The sequence below is a fragment of the Strigops habroptila genome, chromosome 6 (assembly GCF_004027225.2).
Source record: "Strigops habroptila isolate Jane chromosome 6, bStrHab1.2.pri, whole genome shotgun sequence".
Taxonomy (NCBI): Eukaryota; Metazoa; Chordata; class Aves; order Psittaciformes; family Psittacidae; genus Strigops; species Strigops habroptila.
In genome coordinates this window covers 64310011-64336197 of record NC_044282.2, presented here as the reverse complement: position 1 = coordinate 64336197, position 26187 = coordinate 64310011, and the positions used below count along the sequence as shown (strand labels likewise).

The 26187-nt window shown below is 44.2% G+C and overlaps 2 protein-coding genes across 11 annotated transcripts in view; both read left to right on the top strand.

Moving 5' to 3' along the window:
- GPCPD1 (glycerophosphocholine phosphodiesterase 1) overlaps positions 1–4049 on the top strand; it is a 44298-nt gene extending 40249 nt beyond the window's left edge. For all 5 annotated transcript variants that reach the window (XM_030490732.1, XM_030490734.1, XM_030490731.1 and 2 more), the window contains one exon: positions 2269–4049. In XM_030490732.1, coding sequence (XP_030346592.1) covers positions 2269–2473 — 205 coding nt within the window. In that variant the 3' untranslated portion in view covers positions 2474–4049. The remainder of the gene's footprint in view (positions 1–2268) is intronic.
- Positions 4050–5370: 1321 nt separating this feature from the next.
- THUMPD2 (THUMP domain containing 2) lies at positions 5371–21302 on the top strand. Of its 6 annotated transcripts, XR_003992045.1 has the most exons (13): positions 5371–5469; positions 5732–5864; positions 6815–7212; positions 8362–8439; positions 9898–9950; positions 10261–10348; positions 10868–10939; positions 11534–11648; positions 13076–13193; positions 14366–14537; positions 15320–15451; positions 15740–15853; positions 18620–21302. XR_003992045.1 is itself a non-coding variant. In XM_030490751.1 (11 exons), the coding sequence occupies exons 1-11, from the start codon at positions 5374–5376 to the stop codon at positions 17746–17748; spliced, it is 1332 nt and encodes a 443-aa protein (XP_030346611.1). In that variant the 5' UTR covers positions 5371–5373; the 3' UTR covers positions 17749–17771. The 6 variants fall into 6 exon arrangements, 1 of the variants encoding a protein (XP_030346611.1); XR_003992044.1 differs by having other exon boundaries at positions 13118–13193; positions 14366–15451; XR_003992043.1 differs by having other exon boundaries at positions 14366–15451; positions 15743–15853.
- The last annotated feature ends 4885 nt before the right edge of the window (positions 21303–26187 follow it).

Sequence of the window (26187 nt, the reverse complement as noted above, 5' to 3'; positions counted from 1 at the left end):
GACAAAAGCCGTGTGCTCTATTGGTAGTAACTTTCCAAAACTAACACAAATTTAGCTGGCAATAAAGGCAAAAGCATTCAAAAGACTTCTCAAAACTAAAGGATTGCCTAAATCTGTGCTGGTTTACTTGCCTGAAACTGAATGTTGCTTTAAATAATAGTATGGATATCTGTAGGATATCAACTTGTATTACTTGATTTATCATCTTCTCAATGATTAAATTAAGATGCAATGCAGTGGCAGTCTTAGTCTTTCCTATTTTGTGAATTGCAAGGTAAACTCAAGTTTACCTTGAGATGTAAAGAAAAATGAAAACTTTCAATCAAGCTTCAGAAAATTTTTAGCATGAAACCAGTATTTCAGTGCTGCTGGCTCTTTGGTTTTGGACCAAGCAATAGCAAAGAAAAACAGCTGTGACTGGGACTTGCTGGAAGGATGTGTTTTCAGAGGTGGCAAAAAGACCTGATGGGAGCTAAGCACATCAGTTCTGTGCTCAGTGCATGACCCTAGTAAAGAACTAATAAAATACCTGCCAGAAGCTGCTTAGAAACATGCTTAGCCATGTTCTAGGAACAAGGGGCTTAGAAACATGCATTTGCTCTTCCAGTGTCTAACTGATGGGAAAGACGTAAGATTTGCAGTTCCTAAGGTGTGTTGCTGTTTAAAAAACTATCTTCTGATTTCAGTGCTTTGTCTTGAATGCACAAAGAAATTTGTAATAGGTAAGCTAACTTAGCTGAAGAAAGCACAGGTTGTACCTGCATCCTGGAAGAAAGGAAGGTTGGGCTTGTATTTTGCAGATAATTTCTATTAGGTGATTTTTGGGTCACATCTTAGGCCTGTATTGGGTTATAGGTGCTGTGCAAGTAATTTTAACTGCTGTGCCTTCTGTTCATATTCCATAAAACTGGACAGCATTTGTCCTCATTTCTAGCAGTTTCTTTATAGAAACTATCTTTGATCTTCCTGTATGGAATGTGATCCATGCCCTCTGCTTCCTGCAGAAGTGTTTTCTCTCTTGAATCCATTTACCATATCACTCTTTGAGCTGCATCGTTATTTTTGATGTCTTGGACTTGCCAACAGTTCAGTAGTTTTCTTGCTGGGGTGAAAAGGCACCTTGGCACTGTATAATATAGCACTCCATTGTTTTGGTTGTGACATTGTGTTCCTTTTGGACTTACCTTGAAATTATAGTACGAAAGAGAAAGGATGATGCAATAAAACCAAACCACTTTCTTGAAGGAATCATAAGTGGAAGTATGAATAGTCATAAAAAAACTAAGGCAGAAGCCATGGTATTTTTTTTTTTCCCCCAGAAGTTTTCATTTGAAGGAGGTAAACCTGGAGATTTGCAATACCTGAACATGTGCACAGCAGCTACACATGAGGGTAACTGGATGCCAGGATTTAGATTTTGGATATAAATAACATGCTGATGTTAGAAATTAACACTGAGAGATCAGGATGTATCCTTGTCACAATAAGCCTTGTACCCAGGTTAGATTACAGGAACACGAATGCTTTTGCTTTATAATGAATCGCACCAAAATAGTATTTGAGTTATGCTCAGTGCCTATACTGTCAAATTCAGAATGTGTTTTGGGTTTTGACAGTCTGGTATGATGCGTTTTGGGTTTGGACAGGCTGGTATGCAGTTCAAATCCTGCAGCTTTTTTTACATGTGTGAAAACAAGAAAGTGAAAAGAGGATATACTATCGAAAGTAGTTAAACTTGCATTAAGCATGAATAAAGACCAGATTTTCTGTTTTCTTTTTCACTCTTCACCTCATGTTGTAATGGTAATTTTAAAAAATAGTTCTGAACTGTGTGTGAAATACTTCTTGAAACAGTAAGTACAAACTCTGTATTATGTACAAGTAGTGTATCACAGCGTGTTTGAGTAATCTCAGGGCTCTGAAATTTCTTATGCTTTTAAGTTTGAAGCCTGGAACACTGCTCTTATTACTTCACTGCTTTGTGCCACCTGTAAAATCACATTTTTCAGGAGAGTGAGGTAGGTGCCAGTGAGTTGCTTTTGAGTATATGCAATAAAATATTAACCATTGTGCAAAAGGAATGCCATTTTATATGGTGATATGAGTGGCAAAACTTAAGGTACTAACCTCAAACATACTGTTTTTACAGACGTGCTGACACCTAATTTTACTCTAGTGGGGAAAACCCCCATTTGCTTCATCTAGTCTGCATTTCTGTGAGCTGTCGGGTTATACTGATCAGTGTTTTTTCTTTTCCCATTTATTCAGGATATATGACTCGAATCCTGAACAACCAAACATATTCCAGGTGGAGCAGCTGGAACGTCTCAAGAAAGAATTACCGGAGTTGAAAAGCTGCGTGTGTCCCACCGTTAGCCACTTTAAATCCATATCTCCATGTAAATGTCATCATAGTTGCCTGGAAGAGAACGCTGTAGATAACTTAAAGAGTGTTCAAATGCAAAAGGACTGATTCTAGGTAGAATGCTGGTGTGTATCTGTTTAACTTTCACCATTGGAACAGTGCTGTCTATGCCTTCAGGTTTGTTTGGTTTCTTTTAAAGTCCCCAAATAGCAATAACTATGTTCGTCCTTCCTGGCAGTACTTATTAAAATTTCAAACAAGTTACAATATTCAGCCAGTTACAGTCATCGTTTGAATTTACAGATATAGTTTTAACTTTTCCTATAATCAAGTCTCAATCTTGAAAAAGAAGTAGTAACACTAAGTGTGTTTTTTAAAAATAAAAAAGCAGTCTGAGGAGTGAAAGTTGAGGAATGAAATTGTAGGAAAATTTACAATGATCTGATATTGGATATGCTGAAAAATTGTTTTGACTTTGATTTTATTTCAGTGTGACAGCTTGTCAGCCTGTATCTGACAACAGGAAATTAAGACAGTGATTGTAACATACATATAATTAGATCTGGCCTGAATAGATTGGTACCTCATGTATACAAATTTGCACTGACAGGTCCACCTGTACAAAGCTTTGTGCCACTGGAAAATATCTATATATTTTTAAGTAAATTGCAATGTGTATTAACTCATTTTTTCCCCCCATTTCATTTAGGACATTCAGGCTGCTGCTGTTTTCTCAGTTGCCAATTCAGTGGTACAGTGTCTGTATATAGCAGTCAGGGGTGAACCACAAGTACGATTTTCCTTTCATTAATCTCACAGGCCTGATAAACTTTAGAAATGTTGCTAATAATTTTAACAGAGTAAGAGAAACATCTTCAGTGGTTGAGAATCTTTATTTTGCACAGTAACCTTAATAAACAGAGTATAAACCATGCACAAACTCTGCAAATTGCATGCTTTAGTTATTAAGCATGAAATTTAGGTGTTGAGGTCCTTGCATCTTTACGGTGCTAGTTATGTGTGAAGGGTGCAAGGACCAACTCAACTACTTCTCTGCCTAAAACCACAAGCCGATCATTTACGAACATTTGAAGAAAAGGCTTTACCACACTTGGTTTGTCTTATTTACATAATGCAAGCTACTGGCTTTTTGTATTTTGCAAGATTATTTTTGTTTTGGCTTTTTTTTTTTCTTCAGAGCAAAAATCACAAGTGTACTGAATTAGATAATCTGTATTCTGTTGGCTGGTATCTATCCTCTGTAATTTATTACAAAGTCATAGTTTAGAGTTCTTAATAGGTAGGTATGCATGTCCTTTTTCCTCCTGAAGTTGCAGGTCATGCCAACACAACAGCTGTAACTTTCTACCGAAGTGTTAATGTATAATAAGAATGAAAAATATTTATTTTTTTTCTCTTGTAAATTGACAATGAAAACCATAGTATGTACTATATTCTTTATATACAGGCATTGCTACATAGAACCGACTGTACAAAGAGTAAAGCCATTGCAAATAAGTGCTTGAGCCTGCACTGCCGAGCAGTTTGAAACAGCTCGTTTCGACTTGCCTTGTGCATTTTAGTATTTAAAGTTCTTTTGTCCTGCACAAACAGCACAGTAATGATTAGGATCCTGGAAGCTGTCTTTTATTTAAAAAAAATAAACAAACACACACAAAACTTGGCAGTATGTGAGCTGTGTTTTTGGGAGGGAGGGAGGGAGGGGGCACTGAAGTAGATTCCTGACATCAGGAACCTGTGGCTGTTTTAAAGCAAATCCAGATTCCTCACTGATGTGAGTAATTCTTATTTATTTATTTCCTCATTTGTATACCCCTGGGAGGTTCTCTTGACAGGTCTTGAGGGCTTTCGCAACATATGTGCTGCCCCTGCCAGAGTTACGCATTCATGAATGCTGGGCAGTGCATCCACCGAGATGTTGAACATGACAGCTATTTTGTGTGAAGGCAGCTTAAAAGCTGCGTTGTCTGAGAAACTTGTTTCCAAACCTTCAGTTGCTCAGAAAATAGCATTTGCCTGTTCTGTTTGCAGGGGGTGGAGGTGGAAATAAATACACCCACTGCGGTGATGATTTTGAGCAGTGTTACAACTTTAATGTATTCTTGCCCACTGCCTTTTTTATGGGGACAGTGTTTCAGCAACTTACTCCAAACCAGACTGGACTTCAACAAGCTCTCCTGCTGTGTTACTTCTGAGAGCAGCACGCAACAGTTGACAGGGATAATAAAGGGAATCAAAGAGCAGCATTGTGGGAACTGCTGTGAGGAGCTCTGAGTGACCTGTGGTGTTACCAAAGAGGAGTTTAGGTACTCTGATGAAACTGTTCTATCCCTGTGCCCTCACATGAGCACATGGCCACTCTGCACTGATGCTGAGCTGGGGTGAAGGCTCCTTGGAGCTGCATCCTGCCTGCCTTGGCAGCTGCTCTCCTGCTTGCCAAGGAAAGCATGTGGTGTTTTGTACTCTTGCTTTTGTAGTGTTTCCTTTTGGGCTCACCTGAAGACAGGCCTATAGGTGTGAGACCCATGTTACTTCATACTCTGGGCCCTCTAAGTGGGAAGGGGACATGAGAACGTTGTCCCACACAACACGGTAGTTGGACAATGAAAGTTCCTGTGCATCCTGCAGCACAGAAGGCTGCCTGTGGTGGGGAGCTGCTGGTTCCTGGCACTTCCCCCTAGGCTGTAGGTGCTGAATCACTCCCAGCGGGTTCTACAGCTTTGTCTCCCAAACGGTGTGGATGAGGACATCGCTCATCCATGGAGCAATCCTCCTCTTCCCATGGGCCCTTCAGGAGTTGGTGGCGCGGTGTCCGGCTGAAACAGGAGTAGCGAGAGCAACTCATCACCTCACAGCCCCTCAGAGCGCCGCCCCCCGTCACGGTGATAAGCGCGTTCAGCGGTGAAGCGGCCCCGGCCGAGCTTACCGCGATAGGGCCACCCCGAGGCGGGCCGGGCTCTCTGCTGAGGGCCATGGGGCGGAGCAAGATGGCGGCGGCGGCCGGGCGGTACTTCTGCACGGCGGGCCGCGGGCTGGAGCCCTTCCTGGCGCGGGAGGTGCGGGCTCGGCTCGGCGCTACGGAGGTGAGGAGCAACCGGGGCCGCGCACCGCTGCGGCTCGGAGGGGAGCGTGGTGAGCCGGAGCCGGACGGGGCCCCATGGGTCCGGTCTCGGTGTTATACTGGACGGGAAGGGGACTGGAGAGACCGTCTGGTGCAGCCCCTGCCATGGGCAGCGATATCTGTTCCTCGGTCTGGCCGCGTCCCCTCGCCACCGCCGGTGAGCTGACCGAGTGCACACCCAAAACACATCCACAGTGTGGTTTGGTTTCTGTTCTTCCCCTGAGGTGGACTGCGTCTCAGGAAAGGTGTTCTTCAGCACAGAGGCGGCCCCGGGCGAGCTGAGGAAGCTCAAGTCTGGAGAGCGACTGTTCTTGCTGCTCAAGAAGCACACCCCACTTGCGGTTTCTAGAAATAAAGGTACGGCACTGACACCCTGTCCAGTGTGCTCACGGGGGGGTGTGCGAAAACGGGAACCCCCGCTTCAAGGTCTCTTTATAAAATAGAAAAGAAACCCAAGAAACTCTTGAGAAGGACTTTCTACAAGAGCATGTAGTGACAGGATAAGGAGGAATGGCTTTAAGCTGCCGGAGGGGAGATTTAGGATTTTGTTTTAAATAGGTATCTTACCAGCTTATGTTCTGCTGGCACTGTGTGTGTATGTCTATGTGTAAGGCATGTAACAAACACCCCACCCTGAAACTGAAGTCTAGTTCTGGACCCTTTGCGTTGTAACAAGTCATTTTCTTTTAAGTGAAGTGGTCCTGACAGGTATCTTGTGTCACTTCAGTACACAGATTGTGTGTGTTCAGTACACAGATTCCTTGTAAATTTCAGCTACTCAGGTCACATTCTCTGTCAGTGTTGAAATAAGAATTTCAAGTTAGATGGATTGATTTCTGCGTCCTGGTGGGATTTTATTTGGGAGATCACAGATGGGCTTCAGCCTTGAGGATCAAATTTAACCATGATTGTAAAATTTAAAATGAGAAATAGAAATACTTCCCCTGCCCCCTCTTACTTTCAACCAGCTTCAAGGTTTTAAAGTGAATTTGCCTCTCTATTCCTGGTACGTCTTTTGTCATAGCAAGCTCAAGGGGACTACCCACAGATATAAGTTGAGATGTGTGTTGGATGATTTAATCTTGGGTCTGCAGAGCTTGTAATCAGAGGGCTGCCTGGGTCTCTGCTGGTGGGGTATGTGGGTGTTGAGAGCCCAGCTCTGCCTCTGATTGCTGCTGCTGCTGTGATTCCTGGATTCGCACATTAATGAAGTCTGAACACAGTCTCTGTTAACAGCTGTTCTCAATCCATAGGAAAATCCAGTGTTGAGGCTGAACTACTTAACCCGGAACTGCTTTTTCTTCCAGGGAAAATGCTGCATGACATTAAAAGCCTTTTCATTGAGGAGCCAAAGTATTGGCAGGACGTTATCTCTACTTGGAGAAACCTTCATGGGTGTGAGGGTAAAAAAGATGATGTCTTTCAAGAAAACCCATCACCTCTCAAGAGAAAATCAGAAGAGACAGATACAGCAACTAAAAGGCAGAAAACAGAACAAGCGAGAGAGACTGTGCCTGAGGAATGTCAGGCAGAAGCTGGAGAGGGGTGCGTGGTGCCAGAGGACTGCCAGACTGAAAGCGAGACTTCATTAGAAGACTCTGCCAAAAACAGTGGAGAGAAGGCTATTGTGAATGAGCAGCTTAACTTCAGTTTCAGAGTTTCTTGTCGTTGTAGTGGAGCAATTGCCAAAGTACTTACTTCACAGGTATACTAAAGTACCTATGTTTTAAAAGAATTTAGCGAAGGTGAAGGGAGATGTGTGGTTTATTTGTCATTTCAATTGTGTTGTTGTTTTAGAATAATGAACTGATCTAAATTTTTTCGTATTTTCGCAGAAATGCCCTTAACCTGCATTTACCTGAAGCAAGTGGAAATATAAGGGCTGTTGTTAATTTCTGGGCACTCTTTGAATATTTTTCAAATCAATGCCTTGCATTGAGGTTAAGTAAAGATAAGGGGTTGAGGTAGCTGGGCCTGTAGAGTCTGAGGAGTGATAGTCATTTACAGCTACTTAAAGAGCCACTGCAAGGACAGCGGAGTCAGGCTCCTCTCAGTGTAAAAGGAGGGCAAAACCCAGAACTTGCAGCTTTGGTGGTTCTGTATTGGGGAGGACCTGTTCCCCAGGAGGATGAAGCCCTGGGATGTATCTTGGGGAGTGGATCTTGGTCCTTGGGAGAATGTGGTGGCATAGAGACCTCCAGGGGCCCTTTCCATCTAGCCCTCTTCCTGTCTATAATTCCTTTCTAGCATGAAGAAAATAAAAAGATAAAAAAAGCCCCCAACAACCCTGGGTAGCTGCAGTTTATGGAGATTTCTCTTACTTGAACATAACAGTAGTTGAACTAGATTATTTTTCTTTCCTACTGAAGCTAGTACTTTGGGAGGGTGGGATACGGGAGCCTGCCAACATGAATATATGCTTAAATTTGTGCTGTGTGTTCTCATATTCTAAAGATAGAGCTTTCTGGATGCCATAGAAACATGAAAATTGTGAGTTGCAGTTGTGCATTCACAGGTTTTCTCTTAGGTAATCTAGTTTACAACCATCAGAAATATTTTGTGTGTGAAATAGAATTCTAAAATGGTGACATTTGTTGTAGTTTGGGCAGTACTTGATCTTCAGCCTCCTGCTCTCCAGCTGAGGGATAGTCATTTTGTCCAGAGGTGTTTTCTCTGCCCCTCTCTCTCGCTCTGCCCTGTTGTACCTCTTCTGGTCTTCATACGAAATGTTCTCCTAGGGATGGAGAGAGGCTCTTTCTTTTTCCAAGTGTTTCTCAGGATTCTGCAGTCTGTGGTCTGTAGTTTTCTCAATTCTGTTATTTTTATGGCCTGTGACTCTTCCTCCCCCTTGCAGGAGATCGGAAGAGCTGTTGGTGTGGCGCTCATGAAGCAGTGTGGTTGGCGGGCTGATCTGCGGGACCCTGATCTAGAGGTAGAGCTGCTTGTCTGCCAGTGGGCCTGGTGGTGCTTCCAGCATTGCCTCTGATCTCTTCTGTTTTGTTCTCTGCTCCCTTTGCACTCACAGCCGTGGCTTCTCCTTGTTTGTCTTTCTGCTGCTGAATTAAACTAGAATTCGTGTGGTAGTGCTGAGCAAAGCTGCTTGGTAGCCACTGCGTATGTGCCTTCCAAACACTTAAATAAAGATGAGAATGGCCAGCACGGGCCTGTACGTTAGGGGAAGGATCCATACAGGCAATGTCTCAGGATCCAGCATGCTCCCAAACTGCTGGACTGTGACTCTTGAAACTGGAGATCACCTGAGCCATTGGGCAACTAGTTCAGACTCTGTAGGGGAAGAGGGCTAGCAGCAAAGTCATGTTCTTGTGGAACTTGACTTGAGAATGCTGTTCATGAAAGAGCCTCCTCCTAGACCCTATCCCTGACAAGCAGCTTGCTTAAGGCACCCTGTACGGTGCACGCTATCTGGAGACCTGGGAAAGGATTTTTTACTCTGTCAAGAGCTCTTGTCAAAGGTGTTTCTCCATCCCTGCACTTGGTATATGGAAGTTGCTCTCAGCACTGATGATGGGAGATCGGAGGCCTTCTGTAAGAGCTCTGAGTTCATCCACTGGCTCTAGTTTTCCCAGGCTGTGCATCAAATACAGCTTTATTGAACCTGAAATGGAGGTTTTGTTCTTGTCCAAATTTTTGCTCTGAAACCATTCAAATGCTGAGGGCTGGGATATTGCAAAAATATCGCTCTTTCAGCTTTCTGGGGGAGGGATTGCAGTCATGCAAGACCTGTTGGGGAGCTCAGTCATCTTTTGGGATGCTCTCTATGGGACAGGAGAACAGTTGCTTTGAGCTGCCTACATTTCTCAAAGGATTGCATGCCTTCCGTCTGAAGTTCCCCTTAGTAGCTCTCATGGGGTGGTTTTTGGTGGGTTTTTTGTTTGTTTGTGTTTGGTTTGGTTTTAGTTTGGTTTTTTGGGAGATGGTTGCTTTTTTTTCTTAAATTAGGAGGGGTGTATGTGAATAGCTGAGTACTGGTATACAGTGAATAATCATAGAATGGTTAGGTTTGGAAAGGACCTTAAAGATCACCTAGTTCCAACCCTCCTGCTTAGAGTAAATGCTTTTATAACTAAAAATATCCATTCAATGTTACAAAAATCAGTCCCCTTAAAGATTCAAGTGCTTGCTGATGGATTCCTAATTGACAGAATTCTCTTCCCAGCTTGCTTAAATGCTAAATCCTCTTTAAAGTGGCATTCAGATTATCTAGTGAGATTTCTTCCAATTAATCGTAACTTTCTGAAGCATATATTTTTGTTATTAAAAACTACAATCAGAAGTTCATAGGAACATCTTTTGTGTCTGGTTTACATGAGTTAAAGCTATTGTTGTGTCAAGTTGAGAGTTTCTAATGTAACGTGTTTCCTCTTTTCAGATCTTTCTACATCTTAATGATGTTCACTCTGTAGTAGGGATTCCTCTTTTCAGGTAGGCATTCTCCTCGCTGGATTTGTCTTGTCAGTATCAGAACAGGCATGATTTCTAAACAGTCTTGCTGCTCACTGTGAGCATTTATCTTCTGGTTTAGTATTCACTGCACTATCACATTAATCTTGTGGTCTGCCTGGAGCTTATCTGAGCATGTAGGCCAGACTTTCAGTGAGTTATGGATAAAGGCAGACTGTGGTTTCTATCTGTCTGTCTGCAGATCTGTCTAGTTCACTTGTTCTTTCATACTACATGGGATTTTCTGGGTGGTTGTACTGCTATCTTAACGTTGATTTTGCACTGTTTGCAGGCTTCCTTTGGCAAACAGAGAGTACATCAAGACAGCAGGACTGCGGTCAACAATTGCATGGGCCATGGCATCTCTGGCTGAAATCAGTGTAAGCGAATGTTTATGGCAAAGATGTAGAGTCCCAGATGCACAGGGTTTGCCTTATCTGTGATCAGAGTGTGCTGTCACCTGCTGTTCAACCAGATATCTGCTGTAATCCCAGGTCCTTTTTAGCAAAGGTGTTATTCCTTGTACAGATATATGTGTAAATGGCAAGGTTTTTTCACTGCCTAGGCTGCAAACCCTGTTGGGTTGTTCTCCCCAGGTAAAACAGGAGCAAGTGTGATGTTTCCCACAGATTAATTTGGTACCAATATCCATCTGCAGTCCACTTGTATTTTTTTCCTCTAAATGTCACCTCAAGGCTGGATGCATTGATGCCTTGTCTTTAGTGAAACCATTAATGCTTTTACTATATTCCTTACAGGCAACTTTGGCCTGGTAAATCAGTAATTATTGCACTGGGTTCAGTGCGAGTATGTAGGTGATCTGTACATCCCTGGTTAAGCTTTGTCCTGGGAGAGGAGTCTGTCTTGCTTGGGATGCAATAACCCCATTATTTTTGTAGGCTGGTGCCTTTGTGCTGGATCCCATGTGTGGGCTGGGAACGATACTGCTGGAAGCTGCCAAAGAGTGGCCTGTAAGTATCCCAGTGGCAACAGGCAGGACCTTTGCAAGATGGCTTGTGGTTGCATTGAATAAGATCTGTACCCCAGTTACACCGAAGTCCATTACTGTAAACCAAACTGATCTTTTCAGACAGTTGTAAAGTGATCTAGTACAAATCTTCCTCCACAGGAATGTAAATCCAAGTCCTGCATACTTGTGCAGGCAGGTGTTGGGGGCCCTGGATTTGTACCTCAGGGTTTGTGTGAGCCTTTAAAACTGCCTGGGCTTATTCTGGGATCAAAGGTGTCAATGCGACATATTAGACAGCCAGTTGTCAGTATTAGAGGCAGCAGTGTGGCTGTTTTTAGCTAGCTGGGGTCTTGCTGTTAGGACATGGCCTCAGTATTTCTGTAAGTTACAAGTGTTTTGAGCAGACCAGAATATGGAAGGAGTGTCTTCCCCACTTCCCCACTCCTGTGTCCTCTGGATCTCTGTAGTGGTAGTAGATCTCTCAGCAAGGGCTTTGTCTTGAAAGAGCTGTGCAGCAAGGCACAGCTGAGAAGGGACTGTAAAATAAATACACCTGTTTGTCAACAAAATGACTTTTCTCTTTTTCTCTGAACAGGAAGCCTGTTACTGGGGTGCCGATGTAAGTGATTCACAGTTAGAGGGTGCAGATGTGAATATTAGGACTGCAGGCCTGATGGATAAGATTGAGTTACTTAAAGCTTCTGTGAAAGGTATGTCTGTTGTATGTGAAAGGCTTTCCAAGTGAGACATATTTGGAGTGTTTTTTGTGGTTCTGGAATTATACAGGTAATGGAGGTTCTCTTGAGGTGATGTGAAGTAGAGCTAACACTCAACAAAGTGAGTAGTGATTCCGTAGTGCTAGTGAATGGATAATTATTTGTTCCCCCCTCCTATCCCCCAGGAACTTTGGTAAGAATAAACCGAACAGAAGAGATTGAAAACAAGAATTGTCAGACATGGGCAGTAGTTGTCTGTCTTAATGGTAAATTTGTAAATACCACAGAGACTACATACCATGTGAGAAGGGGTTTTTTGTCTACCGGGAACACAGTAAGGACAAATCCAGATAAAATGTGGCTTGTAACTTAAATTTACAGGATGAATAGTAGAAGGGACTCATTAAGCTCAGTGTTGAATTGTTGGTGTTTTGCAGTAGGAGTATTTTAAATGACAATGCCTTTCTTCTGGAATTGGGAATCTGTTTGCTCTCAGCTCATGAATTAGTCTGGGGAGTAGGTACTAAGTTTATGACCTTATTTTGGACCTCAAAGCCTGAATCTAAATTAGTCCTGTATGAAATCCACGACAGACAAGAACTGGGTGTTTTTCCCTGTGCAGGGGTGATGAAATATGCATATTTTTTTACCTTGCAATATTTATTTCTTACCAGAAGTGTGAGAAACATTATTTCTTATTAATAAGAACCCAAAGCTGGGTGTGGTTGCTCAGGGCCTTGTCCGGTCGAGTTTTGAGCATCCTGAGGGATGGAGAACCCACAGCCTCATCCTTTCACATGCATGCTGTGTTCTGGCCAGCATAGCCTGTGTGTGGCTGGCCTTATCACCACAAGGGTGCAGTGCTGCATCGTGGTCAAGACAACTGGCTGTTCCCAGGATGCAGAAACTCTGGGGAGATACTTCATAGACTCTAGGTCCAATAGAATCCAAGTGATTCTGGCTGTAACTGGATTCTTGGGGGAATAAAAAGGGTATGGATGGAAATTTAGCATGTGGTTCCTTGTCATTCATACGTATGTATCTGAACATCTGCACTAAGTGTTTGCAAGCTTAATGTTTTTTGCATTTTGTTTGTAAAGATGCACAGGTGTGTTGAGAAGCAGCAGTTAGTTTGGAACCATGCCATCCCTGTCTTACTCTCATACCACCAGTAACACACATACTGCCAGTAACAGGGAATCTGCAAGTGAAATCACGCTCTCGTGCATCTCTTTCTTCCCAGTCTGCATTGGGTTGGTGGCTTTGTAAGTGTAGTTTGTGAGGATAAGTACAGAAGGAACTGTGAGTCTGGGACCATGATCCACAGGAGAGCTGGCAGACAGCTGTGTAAGATGGATGAGGGCGTAGCTGCTGTTCGTTGTTCACATAGTCAGATGTAAAGACCTGCCTTTATTCTTCAGCGGTGCCATTGCCTTCAGAAAGCTTCGACGCTGTGATTTCAGATATTCCGTTTGGGAAGAAGTTCAAGATCACAAAAGACATACAGATCCTACCAGATATTCTCCAGGAAATGGAGAGGTATGTGTGGCGTTTGACATGCGTGGAGTTTGTGTGTCTTGATCGTTTGCAGTTTTAAGTGTTCATTCAGCTTCAGATTTGCTCTGCTCCAAACACTCTCTGTAGTTTGATCCTGGGCAGGTTGTGAAGGTCTGAGTCCTTTTCTTGTCCCTTGGAGGCTGTTGTGGCTTGTATTACAAGCTGACAAGGAATGAGCATGTGGTGTGAGCCACACTCACAAATGTTCTTTACAAGGCAGAAAGGAGAAAGAGAAGAGGATCACCATGGCCAGGCAAATAAAGCAATATTCCTTTCCCGGTTGAGGTCTGCTCGTATAAAATCATAGGTTTTCCTTTTGGGTTCACAACCAAGCTTTTACCAGCCTGCATTGGCAAGAAGGATCTCAGACCAGAAGATGGTGGTGTGCATTTTCCTTTCTGTTCTGCCACCTGGTCTGCTTTTAGATGCCTCTGTTCATCCCTCACCCTGTCATTTTGTGGCAGAGTTGAACCAAGTTAATAGTGGGCTGCTTCTAACAAGCAGCTCCATCTATCTGCCTCTTTATTTCTTGGCTGAAAACAAGCCCTTTCTGTAGGCCTGGTCTTCAGTGGGTGTTGATCTCACCCAGTGCCGGAATGTGGTGGGAAGATGGTGATGAAGGTGAGGTAGCTCCATAAAATGGCAGGGCAATCTTACATAATCTTGTGCTGACCACCCCTCCCTTTGGCCATGGTTGTCGTCTTGTCTGATTGCTCTGTTGGGCCATCCTAACCAAAGTATTTCCTTGGGAAGGGGAGGTGAGGAAGGGACCATTACCATGAGAGCTCCATCAGCAAGACTGTTTAATCCACTTGCTGTGAACAGAGCCAGGATAGTCTGTCCCCCCCTGCCCTCTCTCAAAGCCAAATGTAATGCTTGCTCATGTACCGAGAAAAATGCATTACAATCAATGGTTAGTATTAACCTGCTTTCTGGACAGGGCCCAGTTCTCCAATCTGGGAGGAGTTATGAAGGTAGGGATTTAAATTCCATTTGGAAATGTAGGTTACTGAATTGAGCCATGACCCTTAACATGCTTAAGTGTTCTGTCAAATGCAGCTGGCATCTGAGATGTCAGCAGTGTTTAGTTCTGCCCAGACGAATGAAGGCCAGGCAGGATAACACCTAACCTCTATTTTTCCTGCAATTGCCAGGGTACTTCGTGTTGGAGGGACTGTTGTATTGCTGCTGAGCCACGATCTCCACAAGCGCATGGATAGTATTACCAAGTGTGCTGAACATGACTCTCCTGATGCCATTTCTGATGGCACAAGTGAAACCACCACTGCAAAAGCCCTGCATGCTGATCGAAATTCTTCCTCCTTGGTGAATGGTGTTGAAGAATTCTTTCTCAGCAGCAGACAGACATGTTTTGAATCTCTGGTTCTAGATGGTGTCTATGGGGTTAGTCTTGGAAAGACAGATGCTTTCATATACAAATATAAGAAGATCTCTACTGCTGGGAATCAGTAGCTTTCTTGCACTGTGCCTAAGTGAACTTGACCCCTAGTACACTTGAAAGGCAGCATGGCAGTGATCTGCTGGAACCCTACTAATCCAAACAAACCCTGTGCATTTGTTAGCTCACCTCATTTCCTTTGGATGTCCTACGGTCATACATTTCCCTCTGTTTTTTAGGAGAGGTGGAAGACGCCTACTAGTGTTTCAAATGGTTTTATTGTAAAATATTGTAATGAGAGGCCATTGTTTAGGGAAAGAGTCTTGGTATGGGGAGGGCTTTCTTTGGGAGAGAAAGTCTTCATTTGCAGAACTGGAAAAAAAAAAAAGTGGTGATATTAAATATAAATGGATTTTCAGCAGTATTCAGTGTTTTTTTAGGAAGCACATCTTGCCTGAAGAAGTCTCCAGCTCTTTTTGAGGGCTGGATTTATGTTTTTACTTGCAGTCTTGTATTTTATTTTAAAGCTCATACTGATGAGTTTGGAATGTCACTGTTGAGATCTCTTGGAGTGGAAAATAAACTCTGTTTGTATTAATTCTTTGCAGCATTTGCACATGTCAAACAGGTGTGCTGTAGCTTTTTGGATTGGAGAGGCTTCTTTCTGTCAAAAATAATGCTTTTCCTCACTTGATAATACTACTCCAAGGGCACAATGTGGAATATGGGAAAACTTGCCAAGTGGATGAACAATTCGAAGTGACTTCTGCCTGCAAAGGAGCGTGTGGAAAAATTCTCCTGAAGAGAAAGCTCTTAGCAATCTTTTTAGATTATACAAAAGGTGTGTGTAAGGGGGGGAATAGTCTCATTCAAAACTTTGCGTGTCTGCTGAGCTGACAGAGAAGTATTTTTGTAGAGAATGATTGCAGATTGCTTTCAGTTGCTATTTTGGAGAATCATTTGCAACTTGGCAAGCTGGGGTGGACTTGGGCATTGTATTCCTCTGCGGTGATTAGTATGGAGATAACAATCAGCAGTTTGTCTGGGTTGGTTTGGGCTTTTTTCCTTTTTTTATGTTTGTTGCGTGTAGCCGGTTGGAAGCATTACTGTATCCATGTGTTTTCCACAGCAGAGCCTCTACTCTGGAGATTTTAGAATTTGAAGTAAAAGCCTGTGGTGTGGACTGAACTACAGAGACTCAAAGGGAAGAGGATATGGGACAGATATATACAGTCCTGCTGCTGTGAGTCCTCCTGTTTCGCTGTTACCTGGAAATGCGCTAGTGCACCTCAAGTAAAGATTCATGCCTTAAACCAATACTTCTATAAATATCTGTCTTCCCACCCAAGTTCAGCTTTCAAAGAGGCCTTGGAGAAGACAATAATGAATTCATCACAAGAAAGTGTTATTGAGTTGCTTAGCTCTTAATGTATCCTAGAGACATAATCGGCGGCCGTAACGCTGTTTTCAGTGGGGGTATGAAAGAGAGGTGACATTTGGGGTTTTAATTATTTTTTTCAGTGAAGCTGTGTTGCCCCTATAGGTAGCTGAAATGTTAATATTACAAAGTTCTCATTGGAAGTTTAAGTAAAACACAGGACTTAAAATCTGTTCCCACGTCCAGAGATGTCTCCTCAGGAGGCTGCTGAAGTGAATGGGGAGATTGAGTTACTACTTTGTCGGATGGTTGGTGCATCTGTAACAAAGCCCAGACACTCTTCTAAGATTGAGATTATTTTAGCAGACAATCTCAGTAAATTTATTTGTCAAGTAATTTAGCTTCATCTAAAGTCTAGTTTAGACACTAATAGCAGGAGTGCTTTTCTGATTGCAGCTACATGTCAGGAAAATTCTTGAATTTTACCTTCTGTTTCTGTCAAATATTCTCATCCAAAATGACACTCACTAGAAAGGGTGAAAACTAGTTCTGCTGTAGTGTAAGTCACTTCTGCCTTTTGTGTTTCTGTTTGCACTGTTGTAAGGAATTTTATTGTGTAGGGTGGTCAGCAAAGTGTAGAAGAAGAGTTATGTTTGTTTGATGGTGAAAAAGAGACACTGCCCTGTCCTGTTCAGTTTCAGGAAATACTTCTAGAGTTAAATGAGGTGGTTGCTTAATCTTTTTTGCCCTGTAATTACATCCTCTCTCATTTAGAAAAACTTGTGTCTCTTGGTGTGAAATTGCCATTCTAATTGTTCCTAGTCCCAGGCCCTTTGTATTTTATGCTGTTCTTTTAGGGTTTGGGTTACAAATGCTGCATGCAGTATTCTGACAGAGACCATATTAATAATTTGTCTTGTTTGCCCTCATTCAAATACCTTTGGTTCTGGTGGTTAGTACCTATTGATTTGAAGCATATTCTGAGGTGATTGTAGGTCCACTTCTTTTGTTCATATGGTTATATCACAGCGTATCTGGGGGGGGGGGGGAAGTCTTTGGTTTAATAAAGGTTGAACTTCATCTACCATCTCACAGGTCATTCATCTAGTGTGGGTTGACCCCTTAAAAGTTTTTTGGCATCTGTCTAAAAGAAAGGCCTCCTTTTCCTTTCCCCTTTACTGAAATTCAAATAGTTGTGATAATTAGTGAGATAATCGGATCCTGCAAAGATCTTTTGCACCATGTCTACTTATTTCAGTTCTTTCTGTCATTTATGGTTTCAGACAGTTGACAAATGAACACGCAGGACTCTGTAGGGGGCACTTTGCTTGAGGTCTCATTTTTAAAAAGAAAAAGCTTGATTTTTCTGCTCCCCAGCCCTTTGGCTTGTGAGTTGGTTTTGGTGAGGGAAGTCATGTACCCACCAGCTCAACTGCTTCACTGAAGCTCTCAGATTCTGTGGGCATCTCTGGGGAGCATGTGGTGACTGTTGCTGCTGTCATCCTGGTTCCAGTGTCTGGTTTCTGATAGTGCTTCTGTGTGTTGCTGGAAGAGGATGTGTCCAGAACAGATCAACCTGAATTTTGATGAACTCCCATTTTGCAGAGTCCTCAGCACAAATCTCTCCTCTCCGTGTCAGTGTCCTTGCTCTCCTCTTTCCTGGGGTGATCCAGTAAGGCATCAGTTCTTCTACAGCTTTGCTGCTTCTGAAATACTGAAACTGTGCCTTTTAGTTGGGTGCTTTTTCATAGGCATTTTAGTCATCCTTTCTACTTGATTGACCTTACAGCTGTGGAAGCTTCTTTTGACTTTTCTAGAAATAAGTATTTATGTTTCGAAAGCTGGAATTTCAGCTTTAATTGTCTTTTGAAGATTGTCAGTCAGGCAGAGATGGGTGGTTGTTTTGCCATCTCATTGTTACTGCACTGAGTAAGTACTACAGGGCGTAGTTTCTGTGACTGTGATTTCCTTAACCAATAATCCATGCCTTGTGTAGGGAGTTTTGTTTGCCTTCATTTCAGATCTTTTGTTTGACATCACCTTTATCAAAACATTGCTTTCTAAAATTGTAGCTCTGTTGGGTTTTGGTATCGTGCCTCCTACCAGAATGTGGAACCTTATTATTTTTAGCATAATTCTTCAGTAGTTCAATTCCTGTTAAGTACAGCTTTGACTTTGTAGGATGAGCTGAACTGATAAAACAGCTCACTGTTGCCAGAGAGGGATGATTTCCTACCCTGCTCCTGGCTCCATTTCTGCTTACCTGGTGTTAGCTCTCAGTGTGGTGCCTGGGCAGGTGTGGCTGGTTCTCCTGGCAGAAAACTAAGCAAGAAAAGGGAGGCAGGTGGGTTTCTGCTGGCTTGGAGAGTTAAATCTGCTCCTGGGGCAGTTGTGTGGGTTTGAGAGAGTCTGAAGGGGAGGACTGTAGGGCTGGAAGCACGGGAGTTAGGAAGCTTCTTGGGTGTGTTTTCCTACAAAGTAGAGCTAATCCAGTTTAGGAAGCCTGCATGTGTCCTGGCACCAGTTATCCCATGAAGTAGCAACTTGCTTAGAAATACCTCATCTGCATTTTGTTCAACAATTCACAAAGAAAGCAGTCAAAACCTCTCCCCTTTTTCCCCTCCTTTTCAGACACACACAGTGCACATCTGCTGAAGGCTCTGACTAGGAACCAAGTCGAAAAGACAAGGGTAATGAAGATGTTGAAATGCTTTTGCAAGAGGCACATCAATTTGTTAAGACCAGAAAGGAACTGCGTGGAACACCACCACAAAGGTTCTGTTGGGTTTTGTTAAAACATGGATGTTCAAGGAGAGGGGCTGCTTTGAAAACTTTTTTCCTTGGTGATATAGGCACTACCAGAAGATAGTAGTAGGACCTAGGGAATGCAGCAATGCCTTTCTTGTCTGTATGTATTATTTTCATGGGGGTTTTTTTATGTGGGGGAGCTACAGGAAATTTAGTCTGCCTTGAGTTAGTTAAACCATTTTAGTGTGTTTGTGGGCAGATGACTGGAGCCATGTGAATTTGGGACTTCTTGTGGACACAGTCCTGAAATTCTGGTGTGGCTCTGGCTCGCCTGTGACCATCTGCCCAATCATGGTGGAAAGGGGCATCCAGGTACACTCAAGCTTTTCAGTGAGGTGGCAAAATGTTCTTTGCAGGTGCCCTCCAGGGAATAGCTGCTCCAGCTGTTGTGTGTTCTGCAGCACAGCCCCAGCAGGAAGAGCAGTACCATGTCCAGGGCTTCAGAAGCAACAGTTGTAGTTGCCCCTTCTGCCTATGTGTGAGACCCCTACTGCACAGGGTGTCAGAGCAGAACGATTTTCTTGGCTGCTGTCAAAACTGTCTCAGCCTGTCCCATTGCCCATTTGCATTTATATGTGTGAAGCCAGTGTGTGTGGGTACAGAAATAAATGGGCTGAAATAGAGGAGTCTGAAGATGAGAGGGAAGGCAGAAAGGAAACTGGAGAAGCAGAGTTGAACTCCCACAAAAGATTGATGTTCAGGTTTGATTTCAATACAAAATGGCATTTAATGTTTTGAATAATTATATACAGCTTTGACATACATACAAGCTTTGACATACATATATTTATAAGCTTCAATATACAAGCTGCTTAAAGACCTGAGAGACATTTTATTGAAACTGATTTAAAAGACCCCAAAAATCTGAAGTGCATCACTCCTTGAGGGCTGTGCAATGAGGAACTCCAGTAAAAGCCAGGGAATGGTGGAGCACTCCAAGCTACCTAAATGGCGAACAGCCTTCAGAAAACGCTGGTGGGTGAGTACCTCACAGAAAAACACAGGGTGGAGCAATCAAAAACCACTGTGCAATAGAGCATTGGGGAAAAAAAAAAAAAAAACCCAGCAAAAAAAGGACAAAAGGTGAAGTGCTCCAAAAAACCAGCCCTTTCCCTAGGTGGAGAGGTCAAAAACTCCAGGTGATAGAGATCTCCGATAAAAGCATGGGTGAAGTGCTCTGAAAAAGAGGCACCACGTGGAGAGCTCGAAAAATCACTGGGGCTGGAGAGCTGCACTAATCCCCAGGGTGAATGACTCCTCCAAAAAAAACCCAATGCTGAGGCATTCCTCGGGGCCATTCAGTGAAGCACTGCTGCAGGTTGTTGAGCTGAAACACTTCCTCATTGGCTGCAAGGTGGTGCGCTCTGCAGGGCTGGATGGTGAAGCGCTCCTCAGGGACCTTCCATGATGTACTTGCTCCTCCGTGGCTGCAAGGTGAAGCAGTCCTATTCCACTGTAGTATTGCATAGTAGTATTCCAAGAGGAAAAGGTCTCCCAAAAACCGAAATGCTGAAGTACTCAAAAAATCCACAGAATGGAGAGCTCCCAAAAATCCTCTGGGTGGAAAGCAGCCAAAAAAATAGTGGGTAGCTCCCAAAAAGCCAAATGCTGATGATCATCTTGAGGGCCATGTGCTGATGTATTCCTCTGTGTGTCCACACAGTGAAGCATTCCACAGTTGTGTGGTGGTGTAGTATTCCAGGAGGGGAAAAAAATAAAAAAAATAAAAAAAAACCCCAAAAACAAACAAACAAAAAAAACCCCCCAAAAAAATCAAAAACCAAAAACCTGAAAGTGCTCCCCAAAACCAAAATGATGGAGCACTCAAAAAACATCCAGGGTGCAAAACTCCCAACAAGCCCAGGGTAGAGAGCACCCAAAAATCGCCTGGGTCGAGAGGTGCCAGAAATTAGTAGCTCCCAAAGAACCAAACACTGATGAACTCCTCAAGGCCACAGGCTGATGTACCACGTCAAGGCGTTGTGGTGAAGTACTCCAGAAATGCCAGGCATTATGGAATTGCAATAAAAAAAATCAGACCTTGTAGGAATCCAAAAAAAATAAGATGGTGAAGTGCTGAAAAATGCCCTGGGTAAAGAGGCCCCTAAAAAGCCTTGAGGATGTGAGCTCTCAAAATGCTGCTATGTGGAGATCTACAAAAAAACCCAAGGGTGAACAGCACTCAAAAATCCAAAACTTTCCAAAATTGCCTGGCATCAAGGAATACCAGAAAAAACCCAAATGCTAAATACTCTCAAGAAAGAAAAAGGTGAAGCACTGCAAAAATCTCCGGGATGAAGAGCTCCCAAAAATCCCCAGGGTGGAGAGCTGCAGGAAATCATCTGGGCCAGAGCTGCCAAAAAATAGTGAGTAGTCCCAAAAAACCAAACGCTGATGAACTCCTCGAGGCCATGTGCTGATGCAACACCTTAAGGCCTTGTGGTGAAGTACTCCAAAAATGGCAGGCGTTGTGGAATTCCAGTAAAAAAAAAAAAAAAAAAAAAAATACCCCAAAGCTAATTTGGAAAAAGAACCAACCCTCGAAGTACTCCCAACAATCAAAATGGTGAAGCACTTCCAAAAGCTCCAGGATGGAGAGCTCCCAAAAATCCCCAGGGTGCAGAGCTTTCAATGAGCTCAGGTTGGAGAGCACCCAAGGAGCCAAAAGATTAGCGAGTGGCTCCCAACCCCCCAGGTGCTGCTGCACTTCTCGGGATCGTGCAGTGAAGCACTGCTCCATCGCTGCAAGGTGATGCGCTCTGTGGGGGCTGCGTGGTGAAGCGCTCCTCAGGGACCTTCCAATAAGTCCTCGTTCCTCGATGGCTGCAAGGTGAAGCGGTGCTGAGGGCGGTGGCGGTCAAGCACAGGGCCACAGGGTGAAACATTCCAAAGTTGCCTGGCGTTGTGGGATTCCAGAAAAAATCCAAATGCTGAATACTCTCAAAAAAGAAAAAGGTGAAGTGCTGCAAAAATCTCCAGGATGGAGAGTTCCCAAGAGGCTCCGGGTGCAAAACTCCAAAAAAACCTCTGGATCCAAGCTGCCAAAAAATCTTGAGTAGCTCTGAGAAAAACGATGCTGATGAAGTCCTCGAGGGCGATGTGCTGATGCACCACCTCAAGGTCGTGTGGTGGAGCAATCTAAAAATGCCAGGTGGTGTAGAATTGCATTACAAGTACAAAGCTTGTAGGACTCCCAAAACCAAAATGCTGAAGCACTCCTTGAGAGCAATGGTGGTGAATCACTCCTCCAGTGTCATCAGGTAAAACAGTCCAAAGTAGCCTGGAGTGGTAGAATTCCAGGAAGAAACGCTAACCTTAAAAGGCTCTCAAAACCCAAAATGGTGAAGCATTCAAAAATCCCCAACATGGAGAGCTGCCAAAGTGCCCGGTGTGCAAAGCTCCCAAAAATCCAGCCAGTTTTTTGGGTAGCTCCCAAAAACCCCAATGCTGATGAAATCCTCGAGCGGCACGTGCTGATGCACCAGCTGAAGGTCGCGTGGTGAAGCACTCCAGAAATGCCAGGCGTGGTAAGTTCGTGTAAAAAGTCAAACCATGTAGGAATCGCCAAAAAAGAAGATGCTGAAGCCTTCAAAAATTCATTACAGGCATTGTAAATTCCAGAAAAAAACCCCTCTGAATGTTAGAGGAGTTCCAAACCCCCAAAGGGTGAAGCACTCCAAAAAAGGGCACAGGGACATGAGGTCCCAAAATGCTGCCATGTGGAGAGCTACTAAAACCCCCAGGGTGAATAGCTCTTGAAACCCCAAAAGCTGATGCACTCCTGCAGCGATGCGCTCCTCCAAGGTGTGCAGTGAACCATGTCAAAGGTGGCAGGTGGTGTAGAATTCCAGAACAAGAACCAACCCTTGAAGTACTCCCAACAATCAAAATGGTGAAGCACTTCCAACAGCTCCAGGATGGAGAGCTCTCAAAAATGCCAAGGGTGCAGAGCTCTGGAAAAGCCCAGGGTGCAGAGTTTCCAATGAGCTCAGGCTGGAGAGCACCCAAGGAGGCAAAAAATTAGTGAGCGGCTCCCAAAACCCCAAGTGCTGCTGCGCTCCTCAGGGACGTGCAGTGAAGAACTGCTGCAGGTTGTTGAGCTGAAGCACTGCTCCATCGTTGCAAGGTGATGCACTCTGCGGGGGCTGCATGGTGAAGCGCTCCTCAGGGACCTTCCATGAAGTCCTCGCTCCTCGATGGCTGCAAGGTGAAGCGGTGCTGAGGGCGGTGGTGGTCAAGCACAGGGCCACAGGGTGAAACATTCCAAAGTTGCCTGGCGTTGTGGGATTCCAGAAAACACCCAAATGCAAATACTCTCATAAAAGAAAAAGGTGAAGCACTGCAAAAATCTCCAGGATGGAGAGTTCCCAAAAGGCCCATGGTGCAGAGCTCCAAAAAATCCTCTGAGTCTGAGCTGCCCTACGATAGTGAGTAGCTTCACCAAAACCAAATGCTGATAAAGTCCTCAAGGGCCACATTCTGACTTAAGGCCACGTGGTGAAGCGCTGCAAATATGCCAGTCTTTGTAGAATTCCATTGCAAATAGAAAGCTTGCAGGACTCCCAGATCCGGAATGCTGAAGCACTCCTTGAGAGCAGTGGTGGTGAATCAGTTCTCCAGGGTCGTCTGGTGAAACAGTCCAAAGTAGCCTGGAATGGTAGAATTCCAGGAAGAAACAATAACCTTAAAAGGCTCTCAAAACCCAAAATGGTGAAGCATTCAAAAATCCCCAACATGGAGAGCTGCCAAAATGCCCGGTGTGCAGAGCTCCCAAAAATCCAGCCAGTTTTTTGGGTAGCTCCCAACAAAACCCAATGCTGATGAAATCCTTGAGCGGCACGTGCGGATGCACCAGCTGAAGGTCGCGTGGTGAAGCACTCCAGAAATGCCAGGCGTGGTAAGTTCGTGTAAAAAGTCAAACCATGTAGGAATCCCAAAAAAGAAGATGCTGAAGCCTTCAAAAATTCATTCTGGGCATTGTAAATTCCATTAAAAAAACCCCTCTGAATGTTAGAGGAGTTCCAAACCCCCAAAAGGTGAAGCACTCCAAAAAAGGGCGCAGGGATGTGAGGTCCCAAAATGCTGCCACATGGAGAGCTACTAAAAGAAAAACAAACAAAGGGTGGAAGCTGCCAAAACCCCAAGTGCTGCTGCACTCCTTGGGGCCGTGCAGTGAGGCACTGCTGCAGGTTGTTGAACGGAAGCTCTCCTCCATGGCTGCAAGGTGAAGCACTCTTATTCCATTATAATATTGCATAGTAGTATTCCAAGAGGAAAGGACTCCTAGAAACTGAAATGCTGCAGTGCTCAAAAAATTCCCAAAATGGAGAGCTCCCACAATTCCCCTAGGTGGGGAGCTGCCAAAAAATAGTGGGTAGCTCCGAAAAAACCAACCGCTGATGAACTCCTCGAGGGCCATGTGCTGATGTACTCCACTGTGGCTGTACAGTGAAGCATTCCAGAGTTGCCTGGCGTTGTAGAATTCCAGGGGAGAGAAAAAGAAACAAAACCGAAAAACTTCGAAGTGCTCCCCAAAACCAAATGATGGAGCACTCAAAAAATGCCCAGGGTGCAAAACTCCCAACAAGCCCGGGGTAGAGAGCACCCAAAAATCCCCTGGGTAGAGAGGTGCCACAAATTAGTGTGTAGCTCCCAAAAAACCAAACGCTGCTAACTCCTTGAGGCCACGTGCTGATGCGCAACGTCAAGGCTTGTGGTGAAGCACTCCAGAAATGCCAGGCATTGTAGAATTCCAGAAGAAAAAATAATAAAAAATTAAAATTAAGAAAAATCATCAAAGCTTATAGGAAAAAAGAAGATGCTGAAGCTCTCCAAAAATGCCCATAGTGGAAAGCTCCCTAAAAGGCTCCAGGATGAAATCTTCCAAAATACTGGCACATGGAGAGCTACAAAACCCTCCAGGGTGAATGGCTCTCGAAACCCTCAAAGCTGATGCACTCCTGCAGCGATGCGCTCCTCCAAGGTGTGCGGTGAACCATGTCAAAGTCGGCAGACATTGTAGAATTCCAGAACCAAAACCAACCCTCGAAGTACTCCCAACAATCAAAATGGTGAAGCACTTCCAACAGCTCCAGGATGGAGAGCTCCCAAAAATCCCCAGGATGCAGAGCTCCAGAAAAGCCTGGGGTGCAGAGCTTCCAATAAGCTCAAGCTGGAGAGCACCCAAGGAGCCCATGTGTGGAGTTTCCAAAAAATTAGTGAGTGGCTCCCAAACCCCCAGGTGCTGCTGCACTCCTTGGGGTCGTGTAGCGAAGAATTGGTTCAGGTTGTTGAGCTGAAGCACTGCTCCATCGTTGCAAGGTGATGCACTCTGTGGGGGCTGCGTGGTGAAGCGCTCCTCAGGGACCTTCCAATAAGTCCTCGCTCCTCGATGGCTGCAAGGTGAAGCGGTGCTGAGGGCGGTGGTGGTCAAGCACAGGGCCACAGGGTGAAACATTCCAAAGTTGCCTGGCGTTGTGGGATTCCAGAAAAACCCAAATGCAAATACTCGCAAAAAAGAAAAAGGTAAGGCACTGCAAAAATCTCCAGGATAGAGAGTTCCCAAAAAGGCCCAGGCTGCAGAGCTCCAAAAGATCCTCTGGATCCGAGTTTCCAAAAAATCTGGAGTAGCTCCGAGAAAAAGAAATGCTGATGAAGTCCTCGAGGGCGATGTGCTGATGCACCACCTCAAGGTCGTGTGGTGAAGCAATCTAAAAATGCCAGGTGTTGTAGAATTGCATTACAAGTACAAAGCTTGTAGGACTCCCAAAACCAAAATGCTGAAGCACTCCTTGAGAGCAATGGTGGTGAATCACTCCTCCAGTGTCATCAGGTAAAACAGTCCAAAGTAGCCTGGAGTGGTAGAATTCCAGGAAGAAACGCTAACCTTAAAAGGCTCTCAAAACCCAAAATGGTGAAGCATTCAAAAATCCCCAACATGGAGAGCTGCCAAAATGCCCGGTGTGCAGAGCTCCCAAAAATCCAGCCAGTTTTTTGGGTAGCTCCCAAAAACCCCAATGCTGATGAAATCCTCGAGCGGCACGTGCTGATGCACCAGCCGAAGGTCGTGTGGTGAAGCACTCCAGAAATGCCAGGCGTGGTAAGTTCGTGTAAAAAGTCAAACCATGTAGGAATCCCCCAAAAAGAAAATGCTGAAGCCTTCAAAAATTCATTCTGGGCATTGTAAATTCCAGAAAAAAACCCCTCCAAACACTAGAGGAGTTCCAAACCCCCAAAAGGTGAAGCACTCCAAAAAAGGGCGCAGGGATGTGAGGTCCCAAAATGCTGCCACATGGAGAGCTACAAAAAAAAAAAAAAAAACAAACAAAGGGTGGAAGCTGCCAAAACCCCAAGTGCTGCTGCACTCCTTGGGGCCGTGCAGTGAGGCACTG

Coding starts and splice junctions, on each gene's coding strand:
- THUMPD2 (XM_030490751.1), top strand. CDS start 5,374: ATGGCGGCGGCGGCCGGGCGGTACTTCTGCACGGCGGGCCGCGGGCTG. Junction 10,349..10,867: donor CATCTCTGGCTGAAATCAGT/GTAAGCGAATGT, acceptor TTATTTTTGTAG/GCTGGTGCCTTTGTGCTGGA. Junction 11,649..13,075: donor ACTTAAAGCTTCTGTGAAAG/GTATGTCTGTTG, acceptor TTTATTCTTCAG/CGGTGCCATTGCCTTCAGAA.